This window comes from Typopeltis vanoorti, chromosome 9 (genome assembly GCF_054136105.1).
Source record: "Typopeltis vanoorti isolate ZY-2024b chromosome 9, IOZ_Tvanoo_1.0, whole genome shotgun sequence".
In the NCBI taxonomy this organism is placed as follows: domain Eukaryota; kingdom Metazoa; phylum Arthropoda; class Arachnida; order Uropygi; family Thelyphonidae; genus Typopeltis; species Typopeltis vanoorti.
This window is the reverse complement of record NC_143557.1, coordinates 3,282,878-3,301,005: the sequence shown is the minus strand read 5'-3', so window position 1 is coordinate 3,301,005 and position 18,128 is coordinate 3,282,878. Positions and strand designations below refer to the sequence as shown.

General features: G+C 35.9%; 1 protein-coding gene across 2 annotated transcripts in view; it reads left to right on the top strand.

Moving 5' to 3' along the window:
- Window positions 1-18,128, top strand: part of Pex23 (tectonin beta-propeller repeat-containing peroxin 23) — a 693,418-nt gene that overhangs the window by 543,552 nt on the left and 131,738 nt on the right. For both annotated transcript variants that reach the window (XM_090398408.1, XM_090398409.1), the window contains exon 17: window positions 1,178-1,352. In XM_090398408.1, coding sequence (XP_090254534.1) covers window positions 1,178-1,352 — 175 coding nt within the window. The remainder of the gene's footprint in view (window positions 1-1,177; window positions 1,353-18,128) is intronic.

The window sequence follows — 18,128 nt, the reverse complement described above, 5'->3', positions numbered from 1 at the left end:
TTTTACAAAGCGCAATGAAATTAACTTATCATTACAAGGAAAGAATATTACAATTTTTAATACAAGAGATAAAATTGCATCTTTTGATAGAAAGTTGCAATTCTGGATTTCTACAGTTGAACAGAATAATTTTGATTGTTTTTCCCACCTTGCATGAATTTTTGACTGAAATAAATTCTGAAGTAAATGAAGAAGTATTCTAATGTAATTTTAGAACACTTGCATGATTTGCAATCAACTCTTTTGCAATATTTTCCAAAATCCAGTGAGGACAATTCCTGGGTTCTGAATCCATTTACAGTGACAGCTAAGCCAGCAAGCTTCAGCGCAAGTGACTATGAAAATCTAATTGACTTAATTAGTGACTCTGATTTAAAACAAAAATACAAGGAACTGCCAATAAATGATTTCTGGACAAGTGTGTCAAAACTAGCTATTTTTGTTTTACTTCCTTTTACAACGACATATTTATGCAAGGCAGGATTTTCATATTTTGCTGCAACCAAATCAAAGTCCAGGAACAGATTCAACGCTACACCAAATATGAGAATTCAACTTTCTGATATGTAATTTGTAATTACATATTAGAAATTTGTAATTCAAAGACCCAAAAACATCAGAGTCATTAAGAACTTAATTTGCAATATACGTTTTACTATTTTTATGCGTTTTGTTTTTACTAATTAACGTTTGACAATAAATTATTGTTTTTTCTTAACGCTTAGATTTACTCATTTATTTTATTTATATTTACCTAACCTACAAAACCAGCACACAGGAGAAAAAGTCTGCATTCACTCGTAAGTACTTATATTATAAATTTTTGGTGATCAGAATGGGATATGTCAATGAAAATCAGCACAAATTAATTTAATGATGGTTTAAGTGATGTTTAATTGATTAATAATTAATTATCAATCGTTAACAATTAATTATCAATCATTAATTAACAATAAAATAAACTAAATTACCAATTAATTATTAATTAATACATTACAAAATAACCAAGGTGTTCTGTAAACATTTCAGGATTTGTGAAGTGTTCCGTCATAGACAAAGTTTGAGAAACCCTGCCTTAGAGAATTAAATTTATATGATGTTTTCACAACTCTAAATAATTCATGCACACACATACATACACAATATATATATAATTTATTCATTTGTTAACTTGAAGAAAATGTAGATTGACTACTACTGGACCTTGGCAAGAATTAGGCCAAACACCTCTTCATGATATATCACTTCAGATAGATCACTCTGGGGAAACTGGTATACCAATAGCAGCTTGGGCCATTGCTACTAATGGAGATGTTCTGTATCGTCAAAATGTAACTCCTGACTGTCCAAAAGTAAGAATTTTTATCTTCATAAAGTCTACTAAAAATGCTTTTCTTTTTTCCATGGATTACAATTATTTGTGTGTGCTTATGTTCCTAGTAGTAACTTTCCAAGGAGGGGTTTCATATTCTGAATACTCTGTTACACACAACACATATAAACACAAGTATTTACATAAAGTTAATTAACAGTTTCATTGTTTGTATTTAATGCGTTTATGCTGGGTTATGTTTCACATGAGTTGCACATGTAATGGTAGCTCACTTGGCTTTGTAACATGTCCCATCTGCTTTGGATAGGTGGGCACATTTTTACACATTTGGAAATATACATGACATACTAATTTCAAGTTTTTCATGGTGTGATGCACCTACACTTGTAGAAATTTAAAAATATAAAGAATTTATAGAATTTCTCTTAATTATTGCTGAATTATAAAACCAGAAAGCAAAAAGAGTCTTTTCCCTTCTAGCATAACTTTGGTTTCTCTAGAAAGCATATGTAACAATTCATCACATGCCTGACAATGAAAAACTAGAAGTATGAGCTTATTTGTCAAACCACACCGCATCAACGTGTACAGAACAACACAATTTGTGTTGTGCTTTGCATGCATGTTTATATATATATATATTATATATATAATTTTACATTTATTAACTACCAAACCAGCCTTGATATGTTTACATATCAGTAATCAAGGATGTGAAGTATCCATTCAAGTTGATATAACATTTGGATACCATTGAAATAACATGAATAGGATGCGTTTATTTTTTATATATTTTATCCGTATGACCATTTGGATGGTTAACCACATTACTCTACTTCTTATATAATTATAATTTTATATTTAGTTTGTATATGTTACATTAATTGAAAATCATTTCTGTCAGCAAAGGCAAAAAAATGTTAAATAATTTTTTCTATTGGGTCACTCATCTCCTGAAGGGATGAGGTGTGACATCAGATATAATACAGATAAATTATTATTATTATTATTGATGAGTAAGAAAGTAAACATGGTGAGTCTGCTGCCTTGGTATGATAGGACAGAACTGAGAAAAAGGGCTATGATTGTCAATGAGAAGATTGTGTAGTTTATTGATGGACAAAGAGACTTATATATGCTCGACAGACTACATTTAAATCGTTTTGGAGTTAGATGTTCAGAGAAAGTGTTGTTTAGTGAGAGTGTGGTAGTGCAAAACCAGTGAAACTAGAGATATTAGAGAAGATGAAATCAAGAATGTGTTTGGCCAACCCTGTGATACGTGAGCATGTGTACAGTAATAGTTATGCAATGCCAAATGGGATTTCACAGGTTTCCAATTTGAATGGGTTCATAATAACATTACACAAGGGTAACTGTGGGTACAAAGGTATGTTGAAATGCATGTACATGAATGCCAGTAATATCAGGAATATGGGTGAGGAGTTTTTGGCATTGGTCAGCTTAATTTGCCAAAAATTATAATTTTTATAGGTATCACCGAGACCAGGTTGACTGAAAATGATTTAGTTACAGGGATAGAATGTAAAGGGTACTGTATTTTCAAGGAGGATAGATGGAATAGGACAGGAGGTGGAGTATTGCTGATTGTAGTCAAAGAATTACAACCAACAAAATTAGAAGTTAAAGAGGATTTTAGGTCTGAAGGAGATGGTTCATTTGAGGCTGTCAGGTGTGAGATAGAGGCAAATATGACAAAATATGTTGTTGGGCACTGCTATAGATCAGGGGGTATTTATACAGTTGCCAAGGGATAATTACATGAAACAACATGTTATAGAGGGGACAAGGGGGTTTGAGGGTGTTGGATCTGATAATAGCATCAGAAGATGTATCCATAACCAAGGTAGACACTCAGCCTCCAATTGGGGAGAGTGACTGTGTGTTCTTCTTCTGGTAATTTGGAAACGTGATGTTCTCTGTCAAGAAGGGATTTATGTTCAGCTATAACTCAGCCTCCAGTTGGGGAGAGTGACCGGGTGTTCTTCTTCTGGTAATTTGTTAACATGAAGTTCTCTGTCAAGAAGGGGTTTATATTCAGCTATAATGTTAAGATTATGAGAGACTCATGAGTCATCTTAGAACAGTTCCATGGCTTGAGAAGCTACAAGGTAAGAATGTCAGTAGCGCATGGCAAGTGGTCAGAGATTGCTTGAGAGTAACAGTATATGACTGCATACCTATTGTCAGAAGGATGAATTAAGTGGATTAGTAGGGATAAAAAGCAAGAGCTACAAAAAAGAAAAACATTGTGGAGGAAATATAAAGAGAGAGAAAGTGAACAGCATACTCATGAGCAATACAGAGTGCAAGCAAGAAGGGTTGACTAGTATGGTAAGGAAGGCCAAATCAGACTATGAGAGAGAATTAGCCAAAGAAGCCAAGGTAAACCCAAAAGAGTTTTTTCATTATGTAGCAAGTAAGAGGAAAAATGACTATGGTAGGATGACTTTAAACAGTGCTCATGGTAGAAAGGTGACTGAACCAAAAGAAAGAGTCTCTGAGTGATCATTTTGCAAAGGTGTATATTCCAGGTGGTGATTTTACAGTTGCTGATGTTACAGAGATGCATATCAACATTGAGGTAGATGAGCAGGAGGTTTTGAGCATATTAAAAAATATGAATGTGAACACAGCAGTGGGACTGGATGACATATCAGTACATGTACTATGCAAATGTGCAAGACAATTGGCATTGCCCCTGATGAATGTGTTCAATCTAAGTCTCAGTTCTTGCAGAATCCCAAGGGAGTGGAAAGATAGTTTGTCTGTGTATCTACAGACCAATTAATATATTGGGAATGGATGTCAAAGTATTGGACAAGTTGATGAAAGGTAAAATACAACAGTGTGTGGATGGGGATGTGATACTCTGTGGGCTGCATGACTATGTAAAGGATACGTCCTGTTATAGTAACTTATTCACATTTTATAATAAAATGACAGCAGAACTTGATAAAGGCAATGGCTACACCATAATGCTGCTCAACTTTGCCAAGGCATTTGACAAAATACCACATGGAAAACTATTACAAAATCTGGAGCAAATGGGAATGGAAATGGGAATGGATATGAGGCATGGTGTGTGTGTGGGGGGGTGATGGACAGACACCAGAGAATAGTATATGGTGGAGTAGAATCTGGGAGAATGATGACGACTAGTGGAGTACTTCAGAGTTCGGTACTAGGGTTACTACTCTTTAATTTTTATATCAATGACATAGGGAAAGTTTTAAGAGGGAATATTCAGTTGTTTGCTGATGATGCAAAACTGGGGAGAGCAATAGTTGATAAAGGTGATGTAGATATCTTGCAGGGTGAATTAAATAAATTGGCATTGTGGGCAAAGAATAATGATTGTCAATTTAATGTTGCAAAACATAAGGTTACGCATTTTGAATTTAAAAGGCTGCATATTGATGGTATTGGATTTCATGAAATTGATGAGGCTAGGGACCTGGAGATAATGGTGGACAAAGAGTTGAAATTCAGAGAGTATTACAAAAGTTGGTAAAATAGCTCAAATTACTTGGATGTTGAAAAACATGCTAACAAGTAAAGATAAGGAAGTTATTATCCCTCTTTATGAGGCTATGATTATACTGTGCATAGATTTGGTCACCTGGATTTCTTGGGGGACCAGGAATTGATCGAGAGGATTCAGAGACAAGTGACCAAGATGTTGACAGGTCTGTGGAAAACTCCTATGATGATAGGTTGAAGGTTTGTGGGATACAAAGTTTAGTTGATAGACGGAAAAGAGGGGACGTGATGGAAACTTTTAAGATATTACAGAGATTTTATAAAATTGATACAAGTAAAATTTTTCAGTATATGACAAATAGTCAGAGAACTATGGGGCCATTCATGGAAATTGTATGAGAGCGTGGTTAGTAGGAGTGTGCATACCAGATTTTTTGTGTTGGAGAGTGGTGAGTGAGTGGAATGGATTGCCAGAATTGGTTGTGAGTTCCATGACAATGAATGGATTTAAGGAAAGGTTTGATAGGATTTGTGTGCATGATGGTTGATTTGGGTCTCCCATGAGTCTCTGGACTTCATGGAGATGCCATAGAATAATAATAATAATAATTATTATTATTATTACTATTAGACCTCCAGATAGTTAGCAAGGATGCCTATTTTCTCCTCACCTGTTGAATATTTATGCAGAAGATGTCATGAGTGTAGCATTGAATGAGCTAAAGACAGGAATTGGGAAAGGTGGTAGATTGATCAGTAATCTGAGGGATGCTGATGATACAATATTCCTTTAATGGCAAGGAAGAATTAGGACAAATTTTGACATTATATATGACATGAGGGCTTCAGCTGAATCCTAGAAAGACGAAGATTATAGGTAAGGAAAAACAAGTGTACCTTAATGGAGAAAGAATTGAGGAAGTCAGCAAGTACGTGGGACTGGGATCCATTACTTAATGTGAAGAATTGCTAATCAAAAAACAGAAAAAGATTAAGAATGGCTAAAACATCAGACAGAGACTTGTCTAAAATCTGGATGGATGGATCTATCTCCACAGGAACAAAGTTCAGGATTCTGGATGTAGCTGTTTTTCTAATGACAACTTATGGATGTGAGATTTGGAACCTAAAGAAGTCTGATAAGAAAAGGATAGCTACTTTTGAAATGTGGTGTTAGAGAAGGCTGTTGAGGATATCATATACTGAAAGGCAGTCAAATGGATGGATGGATGCTAGAAAAAATAGGCAGAATTTTAAAGCTCCTTAAAGATATTGACAGAAGAATGACTTCCATTATTAAACCCATGCTGTTCCTTATAAAGTATATCTTGTTTGTCCACCCATTTCTCTATGCAAGTTCTTACCAACTTCTATAAAATCTTTACAATCGCTCTCGAGATATGATAGTTAGATACATCAGTCTTTGCACCACCCTTCTACAATGGGATTATCATATATTCTTTCCATTCCTTGAGGATTTTTCCTGAGCTAAGAGTCAAATTATACAAAGATGTCAAGGTCTGGCCAGTTTGGCTGAACACTACTTTAGCAAACAGGCTGATATTCCATCTGCCCCTATTGCCAAATTCTTATCCAGGTTATGCAACAGCTCTAGAAACCTCCTTCCTCATGTACCTCTATCTCTTCATCCAATGTAGTAGTAGCACTGTGCACCATGTTGCATACACTGGGTTAATAGATCTTGGCGAAGTAAGCACTTTTCATTTTTATTATTTTATTTTTTTTATTATTTTGCATTCATTATTTCACTTGCTTGCAGCATGACAATAAAATTCGTTTTGGTTGCCTTTAGCATGTGGAGCCAATTTCTTTTCATACTCCAACTTAGCTTTCCATATAATACCTCTTAACTTTTATGAGCTGAGTATTATATATTTCATAACTCTTCTTACTTTTATTCTCATGATATTCTTCCACATCATATTCTTCTTATGGATCTCTTGTTTAATGAGATTGCAAATCCTGTTTGTTCTTTGAACTCTAAAGACACATTCAGATACCACATCATTTAGGCATCTTTTCAAAGCTTCCCATGCTACTGATATCCTTTCTATTCAGTAACTGATTCATGGAACCAAAGCTGGTACTCTCCTTGTCTGAGTTTGTCATAAATTCCAGATTTACAGTTCAGCATATATAACCCTGTCCTGACTGAAACATCCATGTAGTTGGCTACTTCGTAGATCAGTATGGCATGATCACTGTCATCAACTGGCAGCAAAGCAGTCACATCCTTAACTGAGACACCTTCTGATGTAATGATCAAATCTAAAACCCTTTATCCTCATATTGCTTCTTTTACATGCTGCTTGAGAAAGTTTTCTCACAACAGCTCAATAAATTCTCCTTCATTCTTATCATGAGTTTTCTCTGCTACCAAATCAGTATTTGGATAATTTAAGTCACTCATGATAATTTCTCATTAGTATTTATCAGAGTAACATGTCGAGGCATTTCTTCATCCCCTGCAAATGAACCTGACAAATGCCTAGGGCTTCACCAGAACATTATTACCATTATTGCTCTCAGTTATTTCTATCCTAACTGGACTCAAGTCATGTGATATCATTAGTAATACTCCTCTCCTATCATTTCTAAAAATACTACATCCTTTACACTAGATTTCAGTTACTATATCTGACTCTGAAAGCCACGTTTTGCTTATGCCAACAATCTTATGCCTCCATGTATTCAATAAAGCTGCAAATTCAACTGCTTTGTACCTAATACTCCTGGCATTTGTGTATAGACATAACAAGTTGCCTCCTTGTTTTTACTTATACATAAATCTACAGTCTGCTTGGCCCAGTTGGACAACTTTCTATTTTCCCTCCCAAGACACCTTAACATGTATCTAATCCTGTAGCCTCCTCTTTAAGAGAGTTGCAGCTGATGAACAGTCTGCTTCCATGCCTCTCTATCTCTTGCTTCTGTAAGATTCTTGCCTGTCCAATCTTTGATGTTGTCTTTCCATTGCAGCTGGGGTCTTCCTCTTCTTCCCTCCACCATCCCCTGCAATACTATTCTGGGAAGCTCTCCAGAAGAACTCCTCATCAAATGTCCTGCAAACACTATTTTTCTTCTTTGGATACTAGCCATATAGTCTCTTTTCATTTTGAATCTTTTAAGAACCTATAAGTGAATATACATTAACATGTATATCCACTTATATTCATGATATTTTTCAATAATTTGATTTGTTGTAGAAAAGTTTTCCTAAATCCTGCTTGCTCACATTGTTAATTGCTTCTAGTTGGCCAGAGATTCTGTTTTGAATAACTAATGAACAACTTGTAGTTATGGAAATAAAACTAATGGTTCTGCAGCTATTTATATTTGATTTACAATTTTTTCTTGTGCAATAAGATTATCTTTGATTTATGCCACTGTTCTAGTATGGATACACTGACTGTTTTAAAATTCCACTGTTTTAGAATAGGTAACACTTCTAGTCCAAATTTCACGTCTTACTTTTGCAGCAATTTCTCCATTTTACAGTTCATGTATGGTATTCTCAACTCTGCTGCCAAACTCTGAGAGACAGCTCCTGGTATACAGTAATAGGTTTGAAAAGACAGAACAGTTTCTTATAGGAATAAACTTTTTCACGGCTAACCACAAGTTTTCTATCTGTCAAGGGTGCCATTTATAGATAACTTGGTGTTAGCTGTGTGGGATTAGATAATTTAAAAAAAAAAAAGTTTAAAAATAGCATCCTTATTGTATTCTTAGGTGCACTTTTGCATTTAAAAAATCTGTACAGCAACAACTTTTAAACGTGTCTGAATTTTGTGGGCGCTTATCTAGCTTCATCTGGAGGAAAACATTTGCCCATAGTAGAAGAAATCTAAACCGATATGTTACATATTATTATTATTATTATTATTATTATTATTATTATTAAACAAGACCTCATGGAGTCAAAGACTCATCTAGGAGGTTCTTTTATCTCACACACATCTCATCATACCGGGTCTTAAACACATTCAAACTCCTTGCAGACACCACACTCTCAGGCAAGGCATTCCAATCATTCACAACTCTGCACGAAAAAAACCTGCCTCTCACTCCCCTACTCACACCCTCTTTATACAGTTTCCAGGGATGACCTCTGGTCATTGTCTTCCCTGGGATAGTAAAAAAATAGTGGAAAGTGTGCACTGTTGACCATAAGTCATAAAAATTGCATGAAATCATCAGGAGAGAGAGAGAAATCAAGAAGCAAATAATGAAGTCACATTGTATAATAGAATAACATAAGCTCTTGACAAGTCAGATATGAGTAATTCTACTGAATGTTTGTGTAAGGGCTTGAAGTTGTATGAAAAATGTTCTTTTCACCTTCTGCACATAAAAGTTCTAAATTCTCAGACATTGTACCAAGTAAATACAGGGAAAACATATATGAGTATATGTTTTCTTCCATACACCAAGGAGCAAATGTTGAATTGGGATGTGCATCACCTGGTTACTAGCCTCCCCAGAGTGAAAGGAAGACAATTCCAACAGTGATTCTTCCTTCCTGTCCCCAAAAAAATCCCACAGGATATTGCGATGAATGTCCAAGCACTTCACTTCAAGAAAAGGAGCGAGTGTGTGAGAGAGGGCAGATATATATTTGACAAATGTTTCAATAAACATTATATTATATAATTGTTAAATTTTGAAAGTATGATGAAAGCAAACAGAATGTTTTGTATAAAATTACTGAACAAGATTTTCAGTGAAACATAATTTACATGTCACTATTTTGGTTATACTTGAAAAAAAAAAAAAAAAGTTGGATATGTGATTTTTTAAATCAAATTGTAAAACAAGTAAGGAGAGTTTGGCTAGCTTCTATTGGTCAGAAATATCTGGGTTTGATTCCTATCCAAGTCATGAGGAACCTTTATCTGGTCATTTTTGACTAAAATTGAGTTAGTCACTCTCATACGGAGGCAATGGGTTTTCTTCAAGAACAGGCAAACTGGTCCCGTGAACTTTATGACACTTCTATGGTCATAAATACCCCCCCCTCCCCAATGCCAGACTCTGCAACAAGCCAGTTGGGGTTTTCCACAGTCGCATAATCATAGCGGATCCAGCACCAAGCAAGATAAAAGAACTATAAAGAGGAAGAAGATTGCTTCTGTTTCTTGTGAGTTTTTTTTAATTGATTGATCCATCTCTTGTCAAAGAGGGAATCAATAACATCTCTTCTTTTACTGTTTTAAAGAACAGTTACTTCATGATACTTCATCGGATATTTGTATATAGAGGCTAATGACTTAAAACTAATTCCCTTAGTATTCCATAATGCAAAGCATACACCCTTTCAGATGTATATAGTCATGAATATACTTCATGTACAAACTTTGTTTGCTTACACTTGGATAAAGAATTAAATAAGAATATAATTTTTTGGAATCTTTAATTTGTTGAGATTAGCATATCACTTTCGATATCTCTTCATCGTTTTGAAAACCAAGTGACCAAATCTGCAAATCTGTTGTTCACAGTAGTTCATATATGGCTCAATCAAGCTCTTATACAATAGAACCAGAATCTCCTTACTATTACAAATCAGTGTCCTCTGCATCATTGCCAGAATGCGTTGTATTGTTCTCACACTTTTGGAACCACATCACCTAAATTTTAAATCTCTAATCACCTCAAGATCTCCAATTTCCTCCACCTCCAACAATATATCCCCACCAAGAGCAAATTCTGCATTCCATCTTTGTTTTCCCAATTTGCAAACCATACATTTCACAACATTGAAATGGTATCCTCCACACCCGTATCCATTCACTTAGTCTATTCAAGTCCTCTTGTAAAGTCACATCTGCTCTACTTCTCATACTTCTTCCTAACTTTGCATCATCTACAAACAACTGAATATCGCTATTCAAACCTTCCCCTGTATCGTTAGTATACAGGTTAAATAATAATGGTCCTAAAACAGACCCTTGAGGCAAACTGCTAGTAACTTTTCAAAGAAGTAGAAGGAAGGCACAATCTTGCCTTTCTTCCACTTCTTTGGAACCTGACCCAATGTAAGATTCATATGAAACAAATATGCCAAAGCAGATGTCAACTCTCTGGCACGTACCTTCAAAATACATGATGACACATCATCAAATCCCACAGCCTTATTAATATCAAGATTGCTCTTTTCCCCATATACCTCAGGCTCAATCACAGTAAGTCTCTCTTCCTCTTCATCAACTGCTCCCAAACTATTCATGAGGTCACATTCACATGAATGAAAGACATTTATGAACTACTCATCAATTATCAACAATATCTATGCAGTATTTGTCTTTATATCCTTTTCTCCAGTCAATGTCATCCTATTCGCTTGTATGGCGGGCTGCTAATAGAATCCACGACGGGTCTGAGTGGAATGTTATTCTTATGAAACTTAGGTAAGCTGTATATTCTAGGAAGTCTAGCATGGTATGTCCTGAGTTTTTTTTTTTATTGTGCACATTAGAAAATGGAGAAGAAAGGCCCAAAACAGGAATAGCTGGACTCTTTACGACCTGTAGTCATGGAGAAATCCTGACTGAAATCACAGGTCCATCAAGGTAAGTGAAAAATTGATGAATTAAGAAGTTAAGCATGCAATACACAGACAGAAGGTATTATGCAGGTAACATAAGATGAGTGGTAATAATTAATTTTCTGAAGAATACAAAGAACACACAAGGAGGGTTGAGTCGGTTTAAGGGTAGCAATAGAGCAGTAGTTGGCTAATGAAACCAAAAAAAAAAAAAAAAAAATCCTAGGGTGTTCTTTCGATATGTTACCAGCAAAAAATAAGAACATTCATAGTAGGATAACATTGACTGGAGAAAAGGATATAAAGACAACTGCTGCATAGATATAGTTAATAACACTGGCCAACAAAAAAAAAATTTTTTCTGCTGATTATGATCTGACACTTGTTTTTTACTAATTTGGGTGCACTGATTTCAAATATCAAACCCATTTTTCTCTATCATGTCAGGTTTTTCCTCTATGGCATTTTCTTTTTGCAAATTTGTAAGTTTTTGATAGTTTTAAGGAGGCAGTACTATTTAGAGGATCAAAAAAATCGATTTTTTAATATTATTTTCTGAAAGTATGTACTTTTAAAAATCTGTTCCTAACTTTTTATCAAGAAATTCGAAAAATTCCCAAAGATATAGCCTATTATTCAAAGTAGTGTGCAGATCAGAATCGGAGTGCTCACCGCTCTTGCTTGTTAGTAAACAAATAAATGTGCGTAAGAACCTGCAACGGCACGTACTGGCGCTTTGGTGGGGAGATCTTGAGGTGATGGTGGTTAGAGATTTAAAATTTAGGTGATGTGGTTCCAAAATTGTGAGAACAATACAACGAATTCTGGCAATGAGAGGGGAAATGAAACTGGAATATGAGCGGAGATTAGCCCTAAGATCCAAAGAAAATCCTAGGGAATTTTTTATATATGTGGCCGGTAGAAGGAGAAGTGACTGTGGAAGAATGATATTGTGGGATAAAAAATGGGAATAGAATGACTGATGCAGTGGACATAGTAGAATTGTTCAATGAACACTTTATTGGAGTATTTCATCCTGGAGGAGTCAGTTTTAATGCTAGAGGGATAGGGCAGGTTCATGGTTTAGAGGTACAGGAGGAGAGTGTATTTCAAATACTGAGTACTCTGGATGTCAGTAAAGCTGTGGGACTGGATGGTATTTCACCACAAGTTTTGAGAGAATGTGCTAGGGAACTGACAGTGCCTTTCACCTGGCTTTTCAATGAAAGTCTGGCTGCTGGAAAGGTGCCCATGGAATGGAAGGAAGGTAAGATAGTGCCATTGCATAAGGGCGGTAGCAGACTGGAAGTGACTAATTATAGACTAGTTTGTGTGTCATCAGTAGTTAGTAAGATCTTGCAGAAAGTAGTGAAGGACCGTATATACAGCATTGGGAAGATGCGGGTAATGTTATCTGTGAGAGTCAACATGGATTTGTGAAGGAGCGCTCTTTTTTTAGCAATATGCTAGCCTTTTATGATAAGGTTATAAGAGCATTTGATGAGGGAAAGGCATATACTGCCATTTTCTTAGACTTAGCGAAGGCATTTGACAGGGTGCCACATGATAAGCTGATATTTAAGTTGCCGCACATGGGTCTGGATGTCAAATTGGTCAACTGGATTCAGGATTGGCTGCCCGATAGGTATCAGAGAGTTGTGTATGGTGGGGCAGTTTCAAGGAAGCAGAGGGTTACAAGTGGGGTCCCACAGGGCTCAGTACTGGGGCCTATATATTGTTTAACCTTTATATCAATGACATTGTCAGTGGATTGCAAGGGGATATTCAGTTGTTTGCAGATGCGCCAGCCCTGCAAGAGGATTTGAATAAGTTAGACAGATGGATGGGGGTGTCGGTTTAATGCAGCAAAATGTAAGTTCTTGAGGTTTGGGAAACATCGATGGGACACTGCATACTCTGTGGGAGGAGTTATACTGGAGGAAGTAGGGGAGACAAGAGATCTGGGGTTGATGATTGATAGAAACCTGAAATTTAGGGGACATATTGCAAAGGTGGCGAAGGTAACACAGAGGATTGCTGCAATAATGAGAAGGACACTGACCTGCAGAGATAAAACAGTTATCATTCTGTTGTATAAGACCCTGATCAGACCACACTTGAACTATTGTTCTCAGATTTGGTCCCCAGGATTTGAAGGGGATAAATTAACTGTGGAAAGGGTACCAAGGCAGATAACAAAGATGGTTTCAGGACTATACAATGATAGTTATGAGGATCGGCTGAGGGAATGTGGACTGCAGAGTTTGGAGGATAGAAGGAGAGGTGATATGAATGAGACTTTTAAACTGTTGAGAGGTGGTTATAAGGTTGACACTGGGGAGTTCTTTCGCTTGGTTGAACAACGGGAAGGAGTGATGACAAGAGGCCATCCCTGGAAGTTACGAAAGGAAACTGTGAGCAAGAGGGTGAGGAGTGGTTTCTTTGCATGGAGGCTGGTTGAACTGTGGAATGCATTGCCTGATGGAGTGGTGAGAGCGAGATCAGTCAATGAGTTTAAGGAGTGGTATGATAGACTTTGTGTTTCTTAGGGGGGGATATCCCCTTGATGAGTCTTGACAGACTTTATGTTCTTAGGAAGGACCTCCCACAATGAGTCTTTTGACTCCATGGAGGCCTGAATAATAATAATAATATGCGATGCAATAGAAATACCCAGACCATTATAAAGAAATTATAAATAAAAAGTTTAATTCAGTAACAAATACCCATTTGTTACTGAATTACAAGATGTCAAAATACATCAGTAAGGAATGATGTTTTCATCCCTCACAGCAATGCAGAATTCACAATGATGTTTCATACTGTTTATAATGGTGTCAAGGACTCAGTTGGTAATAACAACCATTGCTCCTGCAAAGTTCTAAGTCCATCAAGGTTTTGGGAGAGGGAAGGTTGAGAGCAACAATGCTACCAAAAGCATCCCTGACATACTCAATAGGAGACCTGGCTTGTCAGGCCATACATACAGTAGTCTGTTCTTGAAGATGTAGTATTTTTAGTGTTAGTATTATCAAGTCTCCATGGAGTCCAAAGACTCATCATGGAAGGTCAAATACTCACAGACCATAATAACTATATCTTGCTTTGAACATATTCACTGTTGGATCACTCTTCATCCATTCCGGCAATGCATTCCACTCATTCACCACTTGCCAATCAAAAATTGTCTATACTCACTTGACTTGTACTGCCTCCAAGGATGACTTCTTGTTCTTACATTACCTATCATCCTATCTAATGATTCCCCTGTATCTATTTGGTATGCTCCTCTCACCAGCTTATACATTTCAATCATATCACCCCTTCTTCTCCTCCTCCTCCTATCTGCCAATCTCTTAAAACCACATTCCCTCAATCTTTCCTCATACTCAGTATTCCAGAGTCTTGAGATAGTCTTAGTTATTCACCTCTGAACTCCCTCATATGTTTCCCTATCACTGATATAGCAAGATGTCGAGATCCGTGCACAGAAATCAATGAGGCCTAATTAGCTCCTTACAGAGTGGAACTATCACCTTCTTATCCTTACATAGCAGCATTCTTTGCATTATAGCAGCGATTTTTTGAGTAACCCTTACAACTTTCTTGATGTGTCCCATGAACTTCAGTTCCCTATCTACCAAGATGCCCAGATCCTTTGTTTCCTCCACTTCCTAAAGCAAAGTTCCTCCAATGTGGTAAACCTCATTCCATCTTCTCTTGCCAAAGTCCATAACTTTACACTTAGCAGCATTGAAATGACATCTCTATTCAAATCTTCTTGTAACAACAACACAAGTATTTCCTGAAATTATTCTTCCTAATTTAGCATCAACTGAATATCTCCTTTTACATCATGAACTACATTATTGATATATAAGTTAAACAGCAGTGATCCTAGAACAGAATCCTGTGGCACTCCACCTGTCACCTTTTTTGAGACACTGCACCTACATATACAACTTTGTGGCTTCTGTTACTCAATCAGCCATGTAACCAAGCTGCCAAATGACTGCCAACCCCTTCCTGCCCAATTTGAACATGATAATTGTTTTATCAAAATCCAAATAAATCACTGTATAAGCATCTCCCTTCTTTTCATTCTTCTGGGACTGTTGCCAAACTTCTATTGAACAACCAAGTCAAGGGTATAGCTAACTCTTTTGCATGTTCCCTTTATATACGTGATTATATTCAGAGCCTAAATATAACTTAAATCTTAAGGGGAAAAAGTTGACTCATCCAAGGTATCAGTCTACTTTATATAAAATATTATTATAGGTGATAGTAATACATTCTTTAATTCTCACTATACATTACACATAATTATATTGAAAAAATAGGCTTTCTTTAAGGTGGGTTTAAGATGTACAGCACAGCTCATCACACCCTTCATTATTGTTCATAATGAATGCCGAATTTATATAAATTATTCATGAACAATGATTTAACAGGAAGACAAAATTCATAAAAACAAGAGAGCAGGTAGCACTTGATCTGGAATTAGACTTCCTTTTCTTCATGCACTTAATCACATGATCCTGTCTTTGACTTGCCTTCACAAGAGAATTGTATTTTTTTTAATAACAATATTAAAAAGACATTTTCTTTATGTAAAATTTTCAGGCATTTAATTATATGGAACTATGATAATATATTTGGGACAGCACCATATTATAATTGCGCACCTACATGAGGGATAAAAATGTTGGAAGAATAAGATGTACTGATGTACCATAGCATTTAATTAGACTGTGTCAATTTTAATTTTTGTGTTTATAACTGCCAGTTTATTTTGTTAATGAAATTTTATTGCGAGATAACAGATTTGGTTGCCAGGTTTTCATGATGACGAAGATATGTTGGGAAGGGTCCAGAGAATATTCATAAAAGGTGGGCAGTGGTCTTTGGAATGTTTAAGTATGAGGACAGATTGAGACATATAAGCTAGTCAGGGGTTGTTATCAGGTTGACATGGAAGAGATTTTTCATAGAATGGGAGAGAGAGGTTAGAACAAGAGGCCATCGCTGGAAACTGGATAAAGAGGATGTGAGCAGAGGAGTGAGGAGTTTCTTTGTATGGAGAGTAGTTGGTGAGTTGAATGCTTGCCTGAGTGTGTTGTGAATGTAGACACATTGAATCAGTTTAAGACACCATTGGATGAGCATTGTGTGCAATGGTGTGTACCTCCGACAATAAGTCTCTGACTCCATGGAGGTCAGATGATAATAATAAGTAACATTTTTTTTTTTTAAATAACAGGTTGTCTATTACATGACATGTAATAGACAACCTGTGTATATATGTGAGGTTAATATTGAACTAAATGAGTGTATTGATTTGATTAAAAATTTATTTATTGGAAATGGTAACTGTAATTTGTTTGAAATGTATTCATGATATGAAAAACTTACATGTTTTCTCGACTACTTAAAGTGTGTGAGATTTTTACTGTTTTCAACTAAAGCTCTATAACATGTAATGGCAGCTCATTTTTATTGCTTGATTGCTGAAACAGAAACTGAAAATGTGGAGCATGCATGGAGTGAAAAGAACCCTATAATATTGTGGTGAGAAAAATGAGGAGATATTTGCAACTCAAAAGCAGATATTTATGAAGTCTTTCATATAGAAAGAAAAGCATTTAAAAGTTATCAATTGAAATGTTACAACAATGATAACTGGACAACTGTTGGAGAGAGAGGAGATATGGCAGGTTAAGTTTTTAACTACTACAAAAAAAACAGTCTTTCATATAGAAAGAAAAATAAAGTTCTGAACCTAAAAGGAGTGAAGGAAGTGAAGATTATTGTGAATATGTGATGACTTTTAGAGAAAACCAGCAACTAAAATTGCAACCATTTCAGTGATTCCTGAAAAGAGAACACTGTAGTGTTCAAATTAAAAATTTTGGATCCAGAAGTTTTATTTCCAACTCTCTGGAAATAAAACTCTTTCCTTGCTGCACTTGTCACTTTCCTATCTTGCACCTTATACTCCTCATGCTGCTGATGGATAACCTGTTTTTTTATATCTCATCCATAACATCATCTTTCTCAGAAGTTCCTGCATAATTCCATGATTCATCCATTTCATTCCTACTTTGTAATCCTCTAAACTTTAAGAATACAATCTAACATTGCCTTTATTCCAGACCAAATCTGTAGCATTATTGATTGAGTCACCAAACATCACCTCTGTTTTCTTAATTTATCATAGTCCCCTGCTTTGCAATTCCACACATCTCTTGTTCCACAAAAGCTTGTACGTGGCTACCCACTCCCCATGTAAAAACCACATGATCACTCCCCAACTGGTAGCATCGTGGTGACATCTTTTATTATCACTGTATGTGATGATATTATTAGATCTAATGCTTGAGTTCCATGTGTTGCCTCAACTACATAAGATAATTGTCCCTGAGTAGCTCAAGAAAACTCTTCATTTACATGATATTTCCTGCTTCCAGTCAATATTTTCATAATTAAAATCACTCATTGTTATAACCCTCCTGTCGCTCACTAGTCTTATCTGTGTGAACATTTTAGAATCTTCTTCGTCCACATTCCCTGGCTTGTAGCAACATCATACTAAATATCTAAAATTTGTGCTAAACTCAACTTCTCACCTAATGGCCTCAAAGCCACTATCATTATTGCTTTGGTTCCACCTTGAGAGGATGTAACTGTTCTGAAATCATCAGTAATATCCCACCTCCTCTT